This window comes from Aotus nancymaae, unplaced genomic scaffold (genome assembly GCF_030222135.1).
Source record: "Aotus nancymaae isolate 86718 unplaced genomic scaffold, 86718_ANA_hifiasm-v0.15.2.pri h1tg000033l, whole genome shotgun sequence".
In the NCBI taxonomy this organism is placed as follows: Eukaryota; Metazoa; Chordata; class Mammalia; order Primates; family Aotidae; genus Aotus; species Aotus nancymaae.
In genome coordinates this window covers 16,272,685-16,292,935 of record NW_026988447.1, presented here as the reverse complement: position 1 = coordinate 16,292,935, position 20,251 = coordinate 16,272,685, and the positions used below count along the sequence as shown (strand labels likewise).

The 20,251-nt window shown below is 42.2% G+C and overlaps 2 protein-coding genes across 3 annotated transcripts in view; one reads left to right on the top strand and one right to left on the bottom strand.

Annotated features, from left to right (window-relative positions):
• The window catches only part of SH3D19 (SH3 domain containing 19), a 210,695-nt gene that overhangs the window by 148,344 nt on the left and 42,100 nt on the right, over positions 1 to 20,251 (bottom strand). The window lies entirely within an intron of this gene.
• The window catches only part of PRSS48 (serine protease 48), a 59,798-nt gene continuing 41,147 nt past the window's right edge, over positions 1,601 to 20,251 (top strand). The window contains 7 exon segments of the mRNA XM_064384075.1: positions 1,601 to 1,652; positions 1,792 to 1,830; positions 4,878 to 5,044; positions 16,619 to 16,799; positions 16,905 to 16,961; positions 19,384 to 19,428; positions 19,611 to 19,773. Of these exon segments, the coding sequence (XP_064240145.1) occupies positions 1,601 to 1,652; positions 1,792 to 1,830; positions 4,878 to 5,044; positions 16,619 to 16,799; positions 16,905 to 16,961; positions 19,384 to 19,428; positions 19,611 to 19,773 (704 nt within the window).

Here is a 20,251-nt window from a genome sequence, read left to right as displayed (position 1 = left end):
TGTAATTAGTTAAGCCATTTAACCTCCAAGGGCCTCAGTTCCCTCATCTATAAAGGGAATGAAAACATGCTTTACTCACATAGCCACTGTGTGAATGAAAATGTCAGGCAAATGTAAAACACTATCAGGCTTCTGTAACTGATCACATATATTAAACTATTTAGAATTACCTTAACATTTCTAGACAATAGTTTATGCTTAGAAGATTTAGTCACTTTGTAAACCAAAAGCATACCTTGAATTATAATAAAGATTTTAAACTTCTGGGCATTATGGCGAACATTATTTTTGCTTTTTGTCCTGAGGCCTTACCATTCTTTTTTAAATACAGGGATATGAGACTTGCCATCTTGAGATCTTTGATACCTTTATTTGGCTCTGGAACTATCCTTTCCACAGGTGTGGAAATACAAGTTAGATTCCTCAGTTTACAAAAAAATGCCGAGAAAGTCCAAAGGTCTTTGAGAGAATATGGGCCTCGCCAAAGCATAGGTGGAAGCAGTGGTATTTGAAAGAGGAAAGAGGCATCTTCTCTAAGTTCCACTTTTGTTTCAAGTTACATAACAAGAAATATAAATACTTCAATTAAATTAGTTCGTCTCTTCACAGAAATGCCTTAATCATGATTCAAAATCATAGTGTTTGTATTCATTGAGAGACAATTAAAAAAATGAGGAATGTTTCTCGGTCCCCTATAGAACTGTATATTATGTTAACCAGTGTGCTTTTTACAAGGGGGAAACATTTTCTCCTGACTAAAGAGTATTGTTCTTATTATTCAATGATATAATGTGTATGGCACACTTTTTTTTTTTTTTTTTTGGCTTGGCCTCTAGAAAGTTGCAAGTTAATTATTATTATTTTGATAGAGAGTCTCACTCTGTGGCCCAGGCTGGAGTGTCATAGTGCTGATCTCAGCTCACTGCTACCTCTACCTCCTAAGATTAAGCGATTCTCCTTCCTCAGCCTCCTAAGTAGCTGAGATTACAGGCATATGCTACCATGCCCAGGTAATTTTTGTTTTCTTAGTAGAGACAGGGTTTTGCCATTTTGGCCAGGCAGGCTGGTCTTGAATTCCTGGCCTCAAGGGATCTGCTCGCCTCAGCTTCTCAAAGTGCTGGGATTACAGGCATGAGCCACAGAGCCTGGCTGGCTTAGTTAATCTAGTCAATTCTTTTTTTTTGGTGGGGAGATGAAGACTTGCTCTGTCATCCAGGCTGGAGTGCAATGGCGCAATTTTGGCTCACTGCAACCTCCAACTTTCAGGCTCAAGCAATTCTTCTGCCTCAGCTTCCCAAGTAGTAGCTGGGATTACAAGCACACACCACCACACCCAGCTAATTTTTGTATTTTTGGTAGAGATGGGGTTTCACTATGTTGGCCAGGCTGGTCTCAAACTCCGGATCTCAGGTGATCTGCCTGCCTTGACCTCCCAAAGTGCTAAGATTACAGGATCTAGCAGGGGGTGAAGACCAAAGTAGAGGAATCCATCTAGGAGGAGAAGCTGGCTCTGACCCCACTTCTATAGCTACTCTCCACTGGCTTCTTCCTGGGATCCTGAGTTCAAGAGGCAGGGAGGGCTGGACCTGAGGACAGAGACATGGGCCCTGCTGGCTGTGCATTCACGCTGCTCCTTCTGCTGGGGATTTCAGGTGAGCCCCTGGGTGGGTTAAGCCCTAGGTAGGGACAGGGGCTTCAGACTAGGAAAGGCATAGAGGGCACGGGTGAGGGCCCTATGTAGCAGCAAGAATACATCAAGAGTGCCTTTCACATTCCCCATTCTCCCTCTAGGTGCAGATGAGGATGAACCAGAGTATCTCCTGGAGTCACGTAAGGCACCTCAGCCAGAGGGCAGCATGCCTGGATGGACCGAGGGAAGGGAATCTGTGCAAGGAGGAAAGAGGACCTGAGTTTGGGAAACAACCATGGAGGGGTGAGGGCAGAGGGGCAGTATCCCAGGCTGCGTCCTTCCAAATCTTTTTCTCTTTTGTTAGCAGTCTGTGGGCAGCCCATCTGGCATTGCCTCAGGCTGGGGGGCTAGTGTGGGACAGTGGCCCGGGCAGGTCAGCATCTGCCAGGGCTTGATTCACATCTGCTCAGCCACCCTCATCTCAGAGCAGTGGATGCTGATAGTGGCGAGCTGCTTCCAGTGAGTGCTGGCCCTGCTGTGGGGAGACCCGTCAGGGCACCTGGGTGACTGCAGCACCCCCTGGGCTGAGGTTGAGGTGGGGCTTATCATGCACTGCCCAGTACATATGTTGTGCATTATTAGTGGGTTTGAATATTTCCTTCTCTAGCACTCAATTCAGTGCAACTACTCTCAGACTTCAGGCTTCTTCAAATTTAACGTCATCTTGATTGAAATGACTACCTAAAAATAGTTACATTCTCCCACCCCATTCCTCAAATCAAAGTCTCTACTCAGAAGACATCCCCCAGGAAGGGCCGCTTCCCTTGCAGCATGACTACACCTCATACCACTCTTCACATGCACAGTCCTGAGCCCTCTTCACTATCCCTAAGTAAACTTCTCCATCTTTTTTTCCTTTTGAAAGAAAGCGTGCTTATATTTTCCTCTTATTTTTAAAAAATATTTATTTGTATATATTGATGGAGTACAAGTGTAATTTCTGTTATATGCCTAGACTCCACAGCAGTGAACTCAGAGCTCTTAGGGTATCTATCACTCAAATAATGTACATTGTACCCATTAAGTAATTTCTAATTATCCACCCTCATCCATTTCCCTTGGTTTAAATGTCATATATTTGCTGATAACACTCACACTTGCATCTCTAACCCCTAACACTAGTCCGGATGCACTTCCATTTGGCATCTCCAAGGTAATATGGTCAGAAAAGGTAATTTTACCACCATCACTGTCCCCAAATCTTTTTCTCTCTCTGTCTTCCCCATTTCATTCAACAATATAACCAGTTATTCAAGACAAATATGGTATCTCACTTTCCCTCACCTTCCGCATCCAATGCACATACCATTCTTGTCAGTTTTACTTCCAAAATATACTTTGACTCTAACATAGCTACCCCTGGACCATTGCAATAGTATAATAGGTTTTACTACTTTCAATACACACCAAAAAGTGACTTTGTAAAGTCAAAGGTGAGATAATATCACTCCCTCCTTCAAATCCTCCAGTGGCTGCCCAGACACCTATAATAAAACCCAAATGCAACATTGTGGCTCACAAGCCATGAATCACCAGGTGTCTGCCCACTTTTCCAACCTCATCCCATTCTCCAGCTTTTCTTTCAATTCCTGGAGACTGCCAAGCTCTTTCTCACCCTCAAGGCCACGTACACTCTATTCCCTGTCTGGAATGTTTTTATCGCTCTTATGGCTGACTTCTTCCTTTTGGGACTCAGTTGAAGAGTTACCTCTTCAACAAGACCTTTCCTGACCATCCAACCAAAGACTCTCCCCACTTCCTTTACTCTCTACTTTAAAATTCTATTTGTTTTCTTCATAACATTCATCACAATTTTAAATTGTGTATTTGTTTGTTGCTTGTCTCTCTCCCTGCTCCAACACACATACACAAACACACACACACACACACACACACACACACACATCCCTTAAGATCACAGCCCTATGAGGGTCAGATATCTATTTTAATCTCATTTATATTATCAGGAGAGGCTCAATACTTGTTGAAGCAATGAAAGCCTCAAAAGAACTAGAGGAAAAATGCCATATCCACAATAATGGGCTCTGCTATGATGACCTAGGGCAGAGTCAAAAGAAACCCATGGTACCTCTTCTGCTTCTCTTCTCAGGTCTAAGGATGCCAGGAAATACAGTATATTGGTGGGGTCCCTTCAAATCTTTGGTTGCTCAGACTCCGAAATGATGATAATAACCTGTGTCCCAGATTATTCCCCACCCTGATTTCCAAGCAAATACATCTAGTGCCATCAGTGTGGTAGAACTGGCCTACCCAGTTTCTGTTAGCCTGTTGTCCTGCCCATCTGCCTTCCCTCATGTGAAATCCACCTGAAGAAGAATACAACCTCCTGCTGAGTGACTGGATGGGGCTATACTGGAATATTCCAATGTGAGGATACATAGATTTTCTGTGTTCTACTTCTTCGACTAACATTCTCTCTGCCTGCTCTCTATCCTAGCCCTAGAGCACCAGATATATTGCAGCCTCTAGGCCAGTAATCTGAGGTGCTTCAGACTTCAAATTCTCTATGACTCTTTGCCTCTTGCATATTTCTTCTGCTATAATCTCTTTGCTTATTGATATCTGCTTTTGTTCTTGTTTAGTAATAGTGCTGAGACTTTAAAAGTGAAAAGGACAGAGCAATGAATTTAGAGATAGAATAGTTCTGCTCAATCTGAGAAGTAATATAGTTCTCTCTCCACACCTGGGTAGAGTGTGTGTGGGTAGGTGGACAGGGGAAGGAGACATGAAGATGTGTTTAGGAAAGTAAGGCCAGTCAGCAAAAGTCCCTGAGTCAAACTAGCTAGGAGAGTACAGCTTCATTTCTGAGTCAACAGTCTTGATTCTTCTTATTAGATCTACCCCTTATTTCTATGGAAAAATAAATATATATTCTGAAGACAATTTAATTTCACATTCACTGTTTTGGGTTTTCCTAAATTACAAGATTTTTCTGTGATTGATTTGTGCTATGTAAACAGGAGCCACTGCCCTCAGCCTTGTTCAGGGCCAGGGAGCTCAGCCTTTGGGTTGTTTCCCAAACCAGAAATCAGGATGCTATCTAACATGTGGCAGAATATTTGAAATTAGAGCTATCTCTGAAAATCAAAGGCACAAAATCTGTATCCACAGCTAAAAGTCACTTTTAAATTAAGACGGCTTTGAGTCTTAATTTTTGGCCCTATAGATATCAAGTCTTCTTATACACTGAAGGAGCTGAAAGTACCCCTCACTGATCTCCAGACATGCAGTGACTACTATCAAAATGAAAGCTTGCTGCACAGAGTTGAGCTCATCATCAGTGAAGCTATGATCTGCTCTAAGCTCCCAGTGGGGCAGATGAGTCAGTGTACTGTAAGAACCACCCCTTGGGTACCTTCACAGGCCTTCCCTTCCCCAGTGTGCTTCCTCCACATCTCATATCTTCAGAGACCCTGGGTGAACCCAGGAATGCCTGGACAGGCCTAACTCCACAGTTCTTGGCTAAACTGTTGAAGAGTTCACCTCCTTCCCTTTGCCCTATGCATGGCCTAGCCAACATTCCTCTCTCTCTCTCTCTGGGCAGTAGAGGAGACCCCCTGATGTGTCAAATTGAAGATTTCTGGGTTCTGGCAGGAGTTGTGAGCCAGAGATCAAACTGCATCTGAACCAGTGGGCCTGTAATATACACAAACATCAGTTTCTACAAGTCTTGGATTGAGAAGTCAGCCATCTTGCTTGCTGAGCTTTCTGCTATCCCCAGTCTGGGCGTCTCTGGGTTCCTCCGTATTATGCTTCTGCTTCTGATTTTCCTGGGGCCACCTTAACTGGCTGAAGTCGTATGCCCTGGGCAAAGTGACAATTGAGAATGAAAGAGAAAGAGGAAATTCCAGAGTTGAGGATTTTGAAGAGTCAGCAAGACAGATGCAATTCTGCAGCCTCATAAGCCTAATTTGCTTGTTGCCTTCCACCCCTACAAGTCAGCCTAGTAAACAAGATCCTCAAAGTGAATAAAATTTGGTTGATTCTAACAATTAGTTCTCATATTCATTTTGATTAAACTGAAGACAGAGCCTAGGGAAATGCAGAAGCAGAGAACTTGAGGGCTAAAAGGAATCTGGAAATCACCTCGCCCAACAAATCCCCACATTCTATAGGTAAAGATGCTAGGGTCCAGAGGTTAGTGTGCCTCTGGCTTAATCCAAGATGAAAACCATCCAACCCTGGGATTAGACTGATTTCTGAGGAAAAAGTGGGGACTTGGAAGACTGGAAGGTTTCAGATAAAACAGGCCAGGCTGGAGGGGGAGCCTAGGCAGTGTATTAGTTATCCATTGCAGTACAACAAACTACCCCAAAACTCAGTAGCTAAAACAATGAACATTTATTATCTCATAGTTTCTGTAGGACAGTAATCTGGAAGACTTAGTTGGGTAGTTATGGTTTAGGGTCTTTCAAAAGGCTGCTGCTCTGCCAGCCACAGCTGCGGTCATCAAGGCTCAACTAGGAAAGGATCAGCTTCCATGCTCACTCATGTGCCTATTACCATTCATGTGGGCCTCTCTGAAGGCATGCCTTTGGCAGCTGGCTTCTCCCAGAGTGAATGATCTAAGACAGAGGAATAGAGAGCACCCAAAATGGAAGCCACAGTATTTTTTGACAAGGTCTCACTCTGTAGCCCAGGCTGGAGTGGCTCACTGCAGCCTCAACCACCAGGGCTCAAGTGAGCCTCCTCACTTCAGCCTGAGTAGCTGGGACCACAGGTACAAACCACCATGCCCAGCGATTTAAAAATTTTTCTGTAGAGACAAAGTCTTATCATGTTGCCCAAGGTGGTCTTGAACTCCTGGGCTCAAGCCATCCTCCTGCCTTGGCCTCCCAAAGTACTGAGATCATAGGCATGGGCAACCATGCCTGGCCAGCCACAGTCTTTTTATAACCTAATCTTAACACTATATCTCAGTGGGGCACAGTGACTCACCGCTGTAATCCCAGCACTTTGGGAGGCTGAGGCGGGTGGATCACCTAATGTCCGGAGTTCCAGACCAGCCTGGCCAACATGGTGAAACCTTGTCTCTACTAAAAATTCAAAAATTAGCCGGGCATGGTGGTGGGCACCTGTAATCTCAGCTACCTGAGAGGCTGTGGTAGGAGGAGAATCGCTTGAACCCAGGAGCTGGAGGTTGCAGTGAGCTGACATGCCCTCACTGCTCTCCAGCCTGGGTGACAGAGCGAGACTGTCTCAAAAAAAAAAAACTTGATGGCCGGGCATGGTGGCTCATGCCTATAATCCCAGCACTTTGGGAGGCCGAGGCGGGCAGATCACAAGGTTAGGAGTTTAAGACTAGCTTGGCCAACATGGTGAAACCCCATCTCTACTAAATAATATAAAAATTAGCTGTGTGGTGGTAGACACCTGTAATTCGAGCTACTCAGGAGGCTGAGGCAGGAAAATCGCTTGAACCTAGGAGGCGGAGGTTGCAGTGAGCTGAGATCTTATCATGCACTCCAGCCTGGGTGACAGCCTGTTTCCGTCTCGAATACAAACAAATAAAACAAAAAAATCTGACATCTCATTCCTTTTTTTTTTTTTTTTGAGATGCAGTCTTGCTCTGTCACCCAGGCTGGAGTGTAGTGGCGCCATCTTGGCTTACTGCAACCTCCGCCTCCCGGGTTCAAGTGATTCTCTTGTCTCAGCCTCCCGAGTAGCTGGGACTACAGGCATGTCCCACCACACCCAGCTAATTTTTATATTTTGTAGAGCCATGGGGTTTCTCCATGTTGCCCAGGTTGGTCATGAACCCCTGACCTCAAACGATCCACCTGCTTCAGCCTCCCAAAGTACTGGGATTACAGGCGTGAGCCACCACGCTCGGCCCCATTATACTTCTTAATACAGCTGCTTTGGATATTTATTCATTGTTGGGAATAAGGGAATGGGAACTATTTTCACTACACAGCATTGTCCATCCCTTGCCCACAAGAATCCTATAAAACTGAAACTTAACCAGTAAAATAACACACATAATGAATGAGATAGTTACATGTAGAAAAAAACAACAAAATTTTAGTAAATACACACCTAGTCTTAGGAAGAAGGTAAGCTTGGAGTCCTGGGTGCAATCTCAAGGGAACATGCTAGGAATGAGATCATACAGAAAGCTTAAATCTAATCAATAGTATTATGCACTCATTGAAGAAAAACAGGATTAAGACAGAAGATAGCATGGAATCTAAGAAAGGAAAAGTCAGATAACTATATGTGTTTATCAGATTCTAGACTGTTAAGGGAGAAAGACCCTGAGCCTAAGGAATATAAACTTTACATTTATTTGGAAAAACACATTGTTATAGAAAAGTGCTCTTTTGGCTGGGCGTGGTGGCTCACACCTGTAATCCCAGCACTCTGGGAGGCTGAGGCGGGTGGATCAAGAGGTCAAGGGATCAAGACCGTCCTGGCCAACATGGTGAAGCCCCAACTCTACTAAAAATACAAAACTTAGCTGGGCGTGGTGGTGTGCGCCTGTAGTCCCAGCTACTCAGGAGGCTGAGGCAGGAGAATTGCTTGAATCTGGGAGGCAGAGGTGGCAGTGAGCCGAGATTGCACCACTGCACTCCAGCCTGGCGACAGAGCGAGACTCCATCTCAAAAAAAAAAAAAAAAAAAAAGAAAGAAAGAAAAGAAAAGAAAAGTGCTTTTTCACTTAGTTTTTGTAAAGATGAGATATTTCATCTTAGTAAGTGAAATGCTCATGGAGATTAGCCACCTCCATTTGTTCTCATTTTAAACCTCTTTAATCCACAACACACTAATTTGGCTTCCCTAGTCATATGAAGAAGAGGTACCCTGGTTGGGAAAAGTGAAAATTCCAAATAATGAAAATGAATAGCCCTTAATGAGAATAAACATCCTGGTTCATATATAAGTCTCAGAGTTTAGTGAGTCAGTCCCTTGAATTTGATCTCTTCTAGATGTTCTGACAAGGCCTGAATTCTAGAAGCTAAAAAGCTAAGAACCCAGAGACTAGATTGAGATTACTTGAGTCAAGTCATGTTGCTTGTAGAAGACTTGCCTAAGTGAATTCTCTGGATAACATGACATATCTATCTCATCTCTTAACAATGGCAGGAACTCATATTTATTTTATGACTCCTCTGTATTAAGTACTATGATGGTCACTTTAAATATTATCTTATTTAATCTTAACAACTCAAGAAAGTATTATTTAGCCCCATTTACAAATGAAATAAAAAGACACAAAACTGAGGTTCAAAGAGGCTAAGTAATTTGCCTAAGACTGAACAGCTAATATTTAATTTAACAGATCTATCCAGGGCTGTCAGACTTCAAAAATATGGCTCTTTCAGCTGTGTGTGGTAGCTCATGCCTGTAATCCCAGCACTTTTGGAGGCCAAGAGGGAAGGATCGTTTGAGGCCAGGAGTCTGCAACAAGCCTGGGCAACATGGTGAGACCCTCTCTCTACAAAAAAACAAAAAACCACTAGTCCAGCATGGTGGCATGCGCCAGTAGTCCCAGCTACTCATGAGGCTAAGGTGGGAGGATTGATTAAGCCTGGGAGATTGAGGCTGTAGTGAGCTGTGATTGTGCCACTACACTCTAGCCTGGGAAACAGAGCAAGACCCTGTCTCAAAGAAAAAAAAAAAGGCTCCTTCCACTATACCAAATTACCTCCATTCATTGTTGGAAAGCTGTAAGGTTTTTCCTTATATTACACCAAAATAACACCTGACCTTTGGCCCTAGTTATTTGTACCTCTTACTGTATCTCTTGTCTCTATTTGTAGTTCCTTGGGTACATAGAGCTTTTACTTTTCCTTCTGAATAGATAAAAACTGACTTGAGAAAAGAAACTAATATCCTATTCATCTTTTTGACCTGCTAACAACACATAGTATCTTGCAAAGTATCAAATCTTATTTTTTCAATTAACAAAATGAAAGCTATAGACTACAGAAAGCCAGCTGTCAAAACCATAAGGAAGAATTCCTTTAGTATGAGTAGAAGTGAATAAACATAATAAGGGAAATATAGTTTGTTAGTGATCAAAAGAACAGGTGCATCTCTGTAAAGGGGAACTGGTTTTAAAGGGCATTAGTGTTCCAAGCAAGTAGGATGGCACTCAGAGTAGATTAGTCCCTGTGGAGAAGATGAGTGCAGTCCAGGGAAACCTGTGCACTGGTCAATACGGCAAAGATCAGGGAGAGAAAGAAGGTTGTCTCTGAAAGGTTGTACAGGGCTTGGTCCTGACATAACAGATGCTAAGTACATCACATGTTGCTTAATGATGGAGATCCATTCTAAGAAATGTGTCACTAGGTGATTTTGTCATTGTGTGAACATCATAGGGTGAATTGACACAAAACTCAGTGATATAGCCTACTACACACCTAGGTTACATGCCTATTGCTCCTAGAGTACAAACCTGTGCACCATGTTACTGTACTGAATACTGTAGGCAACTGTAACACAATGGGAAGTATTTATATATCTAAACATAGAAAAGGTACAGTAAAAATATAAAAGGTAGGGCCGGGCGCGGTGTCTCACGCCTGTAATCCCAGCACTTTGGGAGGCCGAGGTGGGTGGATCACGAGGTCAAGAGATCGAGACCATCCTGGTCAACATGGTGAAACCCCGTCTCTACTAAAAATACAAAAAATTAGCTGAGCATGGTGGCGCGTGCCTGTAATCCCAGCTACTCAGGAGGCTGAGGCAGGAGAATTGCCTGAACCCGGGAGGCAGAGGTTGTGGTGAGCCGAGATCACGCCATTGCACTCCAGCCTGGGTAACAAGAGCGAAACTCTGTCTCAAAAAAAAAAAAATATATATATATATATATATATATATATATATAAAAGGTAAAAACTAGTGCACCTATATATAGGGCACTTACTGTGAATGGAGCTTGCAGGACTAGAAGTTGCTCTGGATGAGTCAGTGAGTGAGCAGTGAGTAAATGTGAAGGCCTAGGACATGACTGTACACTACTGTAGACTTTACAAACACTGTACACTTAGGCTGCGCTACATTTATTTTTAAATTTTTCTTTAATAATAATCCTTGCTTATTATAACTTTTTTACTTTATACATATTTTTATTTTTAAGAACTTTTGATTCTTGTAATAACATTTAGCTTAAAACACACATTGTACAGTTGTACAAAAATATTTTCTTTCCTTATATCCTTATTCTATAAGTTTTCTCTTTTTAAAATTTTTTATCTTTATTTTTTAAGCTCTTTTTAAAAAAACAAAACAAAACAAAAAAACCAGATGGGCCAGGCGTGGTGGCTTATGCCTATAATCCCAGCACTTTGGGAGGCTGAGGCAGGTGGATCACCCGAGGTTAGGAGTTTGAGACTAGTCTGGTCAACATGGCGAAACCCTGTCTCTACTAAAAAATACAAAAATTGGTCTGGCTGGGCATGGTGGCTCATGCTTGTAATCCCAGCACTTTGGGAGGTTGAGGCGGGTGGATCACCTGAGGTTAGGAGTTTGAGATCAGCCTGGCCAACATGGCGAAACCCCATCTCTACTAAAAATACAAAAAAATTAGCCAGGCATGGTGGCCCATGCCTGTAATCCCAGTTATTCGGGAAGCTGAGGCAGGAGAATATCACTTGAACGTGGGAGGCAGAGGTTGCAGTGAGCTGAGATTGTGTTGTTGCACTCCAGCCTGGGTGACAAAGCAACATTCTGTCTCAAAAAAAAAAAAAAAAGAAACAAACAAAATAAGACACAAACACACATATTAGCTAGCTTAAGCCTACACAGGGTCAGGATCATCAATATCGCTGTCTTCCACCTCCATATCTTGTCCCACAGGAAGGTGTTGAGGCACAGTACCATACATGTAGCTGTCATCTCCTACGATAACAATGCCTTTTCCAAAATACTTTGACAGACCTGCCTGAGGCTGTTTTGCAGTTAACTTTTTTTTAATAAGTAGACAAAATACACTGTAAAATAATGATTAAAAGTGTAGCATAATAAATATATAAACCAGTAACACAGTCATTAATTATCAAGTATTATGTTGATATAGTTTGGATGCTGACCCCACCCAAATCTCATGTTGAATTGTAATCCCCATGTTGGAGGTGGGGCCTGGTGGGAGGTGACTGGATCATGGGGGTGAGTTTCTCCTGACTGGTTTAGTACCATCCTCTTGGTACTATCCTCAAAATAGTGAGTGAGTTCTGGTCATTAGAAGTGTGTGGCACCTCCTCCTCTCTCTCTTCCTTTCACCATGTGACATGCCTGCTCCCCTTTGCCTTCTGCCATGATTGGAAGCTTCCTGAGGCCTTCTCAGAAGCAGATGCCACTATGCCTCCAGTGCAGCCTGCAGAACCATGAGCCAATTAAACCTCTTTCCTTATCAATTACTCAGTCTCAGGTATTTCTTTACAGCAATAGAATGGCCTGCCACATATGTACTGTACGTAATTGTATATGTTATGCTTTTATATAACTGGCAGTCAGGTTTATAACAGCAGCACCATGAACATCCTACAATTATAACATCACTAGGCAATAGGAATTTGTCAGCTCCATTATAATCTTATGGGACCACCCTAGTATATGTGGTCTGAAATGTTATTATGAGGCACATGACTGCATATGGACTAATTCTACCACTTTCTGATTTGTGAAACAAAAGCTTCACTAAAAATTTATTGTCCAAGTTCAAAAATTAAAACTAGACTGGACCTTTTAGTAGAGGGAACACAAAGGCAAAAGCCAAGGCCTGATATACATGTGCTAGAGAAGTCAATTCTTTTTTTTTTTTTTGAGACAAGGTCTCACTCTGTTATGCAGGCTGGAGTGCACTGTCCCAATCACAGCCCACTACAGCCTCAATCTCTCAAGTTCACGTGATCCTCCCACCTTAGCCTCCTGAGTAGCTGGGACTACAAACATGTATCACCCTGGCTGGCTAATTTTTTAATTTTTCTGTAGAGATGGGTCTCATTATGTTGTCCAGGCTGGTCTTGAACTCCTAAGCTCAAGCAATCCTTTCGCCTCCATCCCCCCTGCCAAAGGTCTAGAATTATAGGCGTGAGCCACTACGCCTGGCCTCAATTGTTGTTTAGGAGACTGTTTTATAAGGAGATCTATTTATTTTCCAATATAACAGATTGATTGATAGGTTGAATTAGAAAATAGACAATGGTGTCCATTTGCCTTTTCTGTTAATTTAGATAAAAAGCTACAAAACTTGCAAATTTGTTGTCTTCCTTGTTTTAGCGTCAGGGTGCTCAAAAGAAAACTGAATTTTGAAGTGGCATCTTTGCTTTACAACAGTGGTTCTCTCAGGGGACATTTGGCAATGTCTGGAGATATTTTTGGTTGTCACAACTAGGTGTAGTACGTGTTACTCGCATTTAATAGGTAGAAGTTAGGGATGCTGCTTAATATCCTACGAAGAACAGGCTAGCTGCTCCACAACAAAGAATCATCTGGCCCAAAATGTCAATAGTGCCAAGGCTGAGAAACCCTGGTTAATAGGTATCATCAACATCAATCCAAGCCATCACCAAGATAAACTGTTTGGGTACAATTAAATAAATACTTAAAGCTGAGAAATGAGTTCAACAACAATAATAAAAACAGCAGCTGACATTAATTATCACAGGTGAAATAGGCCAAACCCAAGCTAAGTATTAGCTCTACAATATCTCATTTAATTCTTATGAAAATCTTGTGGGATATTATTATTCCTATTTTGCAGAGATTATTATTATAGTTACTGTGTACAGCAGAAGTATTTAAAGATAACTTTAATGATAGCATAGGGTAATAATCTGGAGACAGAGAATCTAAGACCTGAAGACACAGCATGATGAGAGAGGCAGAAACTAAGAGCCATGTTCAGGAAAGTCCCTGGGGTGGGCATTAAGCACCTACTCTCTTGCTTCCAACTCTTTGGCACTTCCTTATAAGAGCCAGTGAAGCAGTAAAATGACAGATCCAGCATATTTCTTGATAACTGAATGAAAAGGAAGAAAATATTTGTACACAGATAATGTAGGCAAAGGCAAAGATAAATAGATAAAATATGGTGATAAACAAGCAATGCATGATTTAATCTTTGAAATCATCAACTGATTCTAATGCCTTCATGGTACAATGGGAAAATACAAGCCTTAGGGAAAGGGTGACTTGCTTAAGGTTATACAGCCATACCTCAAGAAAACAAAAGAATAGCACTGTGGGCTGAAAACCAGAGGAACTTTCTCCAAAATGATAAAACATTTTAGCTTAGATTTAGAAAGGGTTAAGAGGGTCGCACCTTTCTCTTTAGGAACAGATATTTCTTATATAACTAAAAGCCATTATCACAGCTGTCAAGATTAACAATAAGTTGGTTTTTAAAATCAGGATCCAAACACACTGATGTCTCTTAAGTTTCTTATAATCTAGAGCAGTCTCTCTCCCTTTTTACCCTTATAACATTGACTTGCAACAGTAACTGGGTCAGATGCTTTGTAAAATGTCCTACATTCTGGATTTGACTATTTACTTCCTTGAGTTGTAATTTGACTTACTCCTTTATCCTTCATATTTGCTGTGAGTGAAAGTAGCTTCAGAGATTCAGGTTTCACTTTTCTTTTTTTAACAAGGATACTTCATAGGGGGTAACATCAGGAGGCACATGTCCCACTTTTAGTGATGCTAAGATTGATCAGAGGGTTCAAATGGTAACGGCCTAAGCTCTCTATCAACTTCTCATCTAAAGATTTGATAATCATTCCTTGAATCAATTATTTCATGAGGGGCTGTGAGAAAATCACCACTCGATTTTCTAATGCTACTGGTCCAACCACATTTATTAGTTGGAATTTTCCCTCACCAACTAAACCTATTTTGATACTCTGAACTAGTTTATACAAGAAAAGTAGGATAACTATTTAATTCTCTCCTTTTACCTTCCAATTTTCAAAATAAAGTTGTGGTGCCTTAGTTACATCAGTAACTGATGTAGAGTTTATTTCCAACTAAACTTAACAGACACCAAAACTGAAATACATTTTTTTACAAAACATTTAAACAAAAGAGAAGAGAGATTCCATTAGCAATCCAACTAACATATAAAGGGTATAGGCCAGTACTTCAGATTTGTCCAGTGATAAGAAGTCCAAGAACCTGGGACACCCACGAGATCCTCAGAGGGAAAGGACTGTCTGGTAAAGTTTTTGTTCCTGTGGCAAGTCAACAGAAAGATCTGTCCGAAGCTTTCAGGTCTCTGCAAAATGAATAATAAGCTACCTTTACTCTAAATGTGATCTGAAGGCAAATCTCAAACTGAGTTCTGACTTTTTAAAAAAAAACTATACTTGCGTTAACTCAATAGCTACAATTGCCTGTGAATACCATAAATGAATTGGAATACTGACATAGATGGTTGTGCTATGAATAAGAAATCTTTTTCTTCAATGAAATGAGCTGGAAAAAAACTGCCAGTTGTAATATTAATTTCAGAAAAAATTAAGGTGTAAAGTACTGAGTCATTATATAATGATAAAATCACAGTGAGTGGCAGAAAACCAGAGTGAATGCATAAACCACAAAAAAATAAAAATTGGATATACAAAACAAGAACCATTAAATATGTATTCAGAAACTATCACAAATGTAATAGTAGTAGGAGAGTTTCATCCCTGTCAAACAGACACAAATGAAAACAAGTGAATCTGAAAAACATAAATTTGGTTAAAATTCATGGTCTGGCAGTGTCTGCTTGTTTATAAAAAAGCAAATGGAGAGATTTTTTCAAATGTTCACTTCTAAAATCTTTTAAAATGTATTTAAAGAGGTAAACATCTTTATGCTGCTTTATTGAGATATAGCAAACCTGGCATCTGCCCTGCCACAATAGCCCCGGCTGCTGAGCTGGCCATATTTCTGCATCCCCATCTTCTCACCTTCCTCTATAAGGGTACTTACCCCAGGGACAGTTAATCCATGGTCATGAATGTATATCCTGGTTAGAAAAGATAATCTGTACCAAATAAGACGTCTTGGGAGTCTGAACTGAAAATAGAGAACAACTTGGGCAGTTCATAGTAGGACAGAAAGAAATAACATGGAATGTGGTTGAGCCATATTAATAGCAGAGACCCAGAGAGAAGATCCTGCTATGAGCTCTTGAGCTATCAGCCCCTTTCCATCTCTGGTCTTCAGGGCTGTCCTATGGCAGCTCCCAGTGTCCCTGTTATCCTGTTCTTATTGTTCCATAGATACCTACATAAGTTTGCTAGGGCTGCTGTAACAAAGTACCACAGACTAGATGGACTTAACCAACAGATATTTATTTTCTCACGGTATCAGCATGGTTGGTTCTTTCTGAGGGCCATGAGGGAAGGATTTGTTTTAGGCATCCTAGGCTTGTAAATAGCTGTCTTCTCCCTCTGTACATGTCACGTACATGAAATTTCCTCTTCTAAGGACATGATTCATTCAGATTAGAACCCAACCGAATGACCTCTTTTTAATATAATTACCTCTTTAAAGACCTTATCTCCAAATACTGTCATACTCTGAGATATGGGAGTGTGGTTAGGATTTCAAGATGAATTTTTGAGAAGACATAATTCAGCTCTGGAGCCACCTCAGCTCCAGAGAAACTTGTGAGATGGGCTGAGGCCTCTGTTGCAAATATATCACAGTTCAACTTTCCCTCTAAACAATCCTACTACCCACCCAAAAGGTGCTGATCCTGAGACCACTCTAAAATAAATTTCCTGCACATAAATCTCTGTCTTAAGAATCTATTTCCCAGGAAACCTGACTTGCAGTGTAGCTAACAGTGTAACAGAAATGAAAACAAACCAAAAAACTCAGAAAAATTAACCAGATACTGGGTTAATTTCCTCTTTTCCATTTCTTGCTTTTTGAGAATCCTGTCCACCTTCTATCTCCTTGCTAGAGACAGGGTCCTGTTCCTTCCAGGGCCCTCGACCAGCCACTCCTCAACGCCATAGGCAGAAACCCCAGACACTCTGATCTTCCAGGACAGCAGGGGGCACCGCAGATCCCAGTTCCTCCCCTGGGTCCTGCAGCTGCACTTCTCTTGAAGTCTGGTCCCTTCAGGAGAGCAAAGGAGAGGAGTGGGTGAAGCAGAGGAATCCATATAGGAGGAGAAGCTGGTCCTGGCAGCTCCCTACTGGCCTCTTCCTTGGAGCCTGAGTCTAGGAAGAAGTGCTAGCCCTAAGGACAGAGACATGGGCCCTGCTGTGCCTTCACACTGCTCCTTCTGCTGGGGATCTCAGGTGAGCCCCAGAGTGGGGTTGGGAAGGGAGAGGCAGAGGATTTTTACTCAAGAAGGCATCATATAGAACAATGTGACACTTCACCCATGGGATGTTACTTATGAGTAGCATGGCCTGAAAAGTCCTAAGAGGCTACTATATGCCCAGTACCATTCCAATGATCCTGGTTGGAAATAGCAGTACACACACACACACACACACACACACACACGCGCACATAAGATTCTATCTTTGTGGGACTTATAATCCATGCACATATTAAATGTGTAAATTATAAAGCATATTAGAAGGTAATAAGTACTATGAAAGGAAAGGGGTATCTGAAGTACAGGGGCAGGAGTGTTGCGATCTTTAGAAGGCTAAAGAAGGCCCCACTAAGAAGGAGTCATTTGAGCAGACCTGAAGGAGATAAGTAAATTAGCTAAGAGGATACAGGAAAAGATGATATCAAGCAGAGGGAACTGGAAGAGCAAACACTGTTCAATGGCTTCAGGCATAAGCTTGTTCATTTATTTTTCTAGTGCACACTGATTTAAAAGAAGGGTATACTGGCCAAGCACAGTGGCTCATGCCTATAATCCCAGCACTTTGGGAGGCCAAGGCAGGCAGATCACCTGAGATCAGGAGTTCAAGGCCAGCCTGGGCAACATGGTGAAACCCCATCTCTACAAAAAATACAAAAAAACAAAAATTAGCTGGGTGAAGTTGTGGGCTCCTGTAGTCTCAGCTACTCAGGAGGCTGAGGCAAGAGAAGTGCTTGAGCCTGGGAAGTGGAGGTTGAAGTAAGCCAAGATAGTGGCCACTGCACTCCAGCCTGGGTGACAGAGTAAGAAGACCTTGTCTCCCCAAAAAACAAAAAACAAAAGGGTATGCTGAGAGAGCAAACAACGTAACAACAGGTAGCAAAGACAAAAGATACACAATTATACTGTAAAATGCCAATTCAGTTAAACCAAATAGCACAAAAGTAAATAGCTTGCAAACCTAAACCACATCTGAAGGCATCATTGTATTTATAAAATAACACACTTGATATTCCTAATGATGACCTTGAATCAAATAAAAGTTAAATTTGAATCTTCATAGAGAATAATTTTTTTTTAAGAGACAAGAGTCTCACTCTGTCATCCAGGCTAGAGTGCAGTGGCGTAATCATAGCCCACTGCAACCTCAAACTCCTGGGCTCAAGCAATCCTCCCACCTCAGTCTCCCTAGTAGCTGGGACTACAGATGTGCGATCACACCTGTTGTGTTTGTGACCCAAAAGAGCTTAAGACAAAAATACCCAACTGGTATTTAGGAAGTGATTTGTGAAAAATAAGGAAGGTCTCTAATACAGTACCTGTCTCCAGCATTCCTTTTTCTACTTCTATGCCCTATCTCTGGTCATCCCTAGTTTGAGAGTCCAACGTGACCTAGGGTTTCCTTCTGCCCTACTTATCTTACCACTTTTTTTCTTTTTCTTTTTTTTCAGACAGGGTCTCGCTCTCTTGCCCAGGCTGGCGTGCAATGACATGATCTCAACTCACTGCATCATCCACCTCTTGGGCTCAAGCAATCCTCCTGCCTCAGCCACCCAAGTAGCTGGGACTACAGGCATGTACCATCACACCAGGGTAATTTCTTCATATTTTTTGTAGAGATGGGGTTTGGCCATGTTGCCCAGGCTGGTTTTGAACTCCTGGACTTGAGCAATCCACCCACTTCAGCCTCCCAAAGTGCTGGGATTATAGGCATAAGCTACTGTGCCTAGTCTATCTTACTACTTTCATTTGTTTGTTGGTTCACTGATGAAGTCATGCAAATATTCACTGGGAACCTATCTGTGTCCTAGCTGCCAAATAGAACTCATACTTTTATGCAGTGTGCTGCTGTCAGTATCCACCTCTCACTGAAAGGGGAACTTCCACAGATAAAGCTGTGGTCCAAGCGTAGGCTGACCCATCAAGGCCAGCACCCTGTAGCAGCCTCCTGGCCACCTGCAGCGTCCTGGCCACCTGCAATGTGGCTTGAGTATACAGGTCACCTGCACATTAGAGAAAGAGGAGAAAGGGAAATGTGGAAATTTTTTTTTTTTTTTTTTTTAGAGACCTAGTTTAGCCATGTTGCCCAGGCTGGTCTCTAACTCCTTGCCTCAAGCAATCCTGCCACCTCATCCTCCCAAAGCACCAGGATTACAGGCATGAGCCACTATGCCTGGCTCAAAAAAATTTGTTTTAAGTTAAATTATGTTCCATGGACGCTGCTAAGGAAGGCAGGTAAGTATGTTTGTAAAGATGTCCGCTAATAGGTAGAACTCATTTGAAAATTTTGCCCTTTGACACCAATCTGGAAAATTTAAATAAAAGGAAGGCTCTCTGTTCAGTGAATCTAGATATTAGAGGTGTTATTATGTATTAATGATACCCTATTTCTTCCTTAGGGTCTTGCTCATGTTCTTTTCCCAAAAAGAAAGAGCTGCAATCAGGTGAGTGGTCTCCATTTTGAGCCTAAGACTGCTACGTGTGGAATGAGAATAGGATAAAGTATGGTGTCTAGGGACAGTTCAGGTCCTAGGAATAGATGGGAGTCTGGGAATGATGATAAGGTGGGGAACCAGAGAAACAGGACTCCCAGGTTTCCATATTTCCCTTTCTTCTCTTTCTCTAGTGTGCGGGCGACCTGTATACTCAAGCCACATTATAGGTGGCCAGGATGCTGCTGCATGGCGCTGGCCTTGGCAGGTCAGCCTACACTTGGACGACAACTTCATTTGTGGAGGTTCCCTCATCAGTGAGAGGTGGATACTGACAGTAGCACACTGCCTGCCAAGGTAAGTTCTAGCTGGCAGCTAGCACACAGACAGGTTCTCGGTGAATATTTGTACCACTTCATGAATGAACCAACAGACGAATGAAGGTGGTAAGATAGGTAGGGCACAAGGAAATCCAAATCATGTCAGACCATCAAACCAGGAACAACTAGAGATAGGGCATAGAAGTAGAAAAAGGAAAGCTGGAGACAGGCACTATATTAAAGACTCTTCTTTTTTCCCAAATCACCTTCTAAAAACCAGTCGGGAGATTTTTGTCGTAAGTTTTTTTGGGTCATAAACACAGTCTGAGCTCTAACAGCCACTGCTGTGAGAGATGCAATTTGTCACGTGGTGAGAATCCCTATAGAGAGAGGCCCTTGTGGAACCAGCATCTCCAGTCAACAGTGAGAAGGTCCAAAGCGTACCAGCATAAGTGAGTTTGGACACAGATCCTCCCCAGTGAGATGACTGCAGCTCACCTTGATTGCAGCCACAT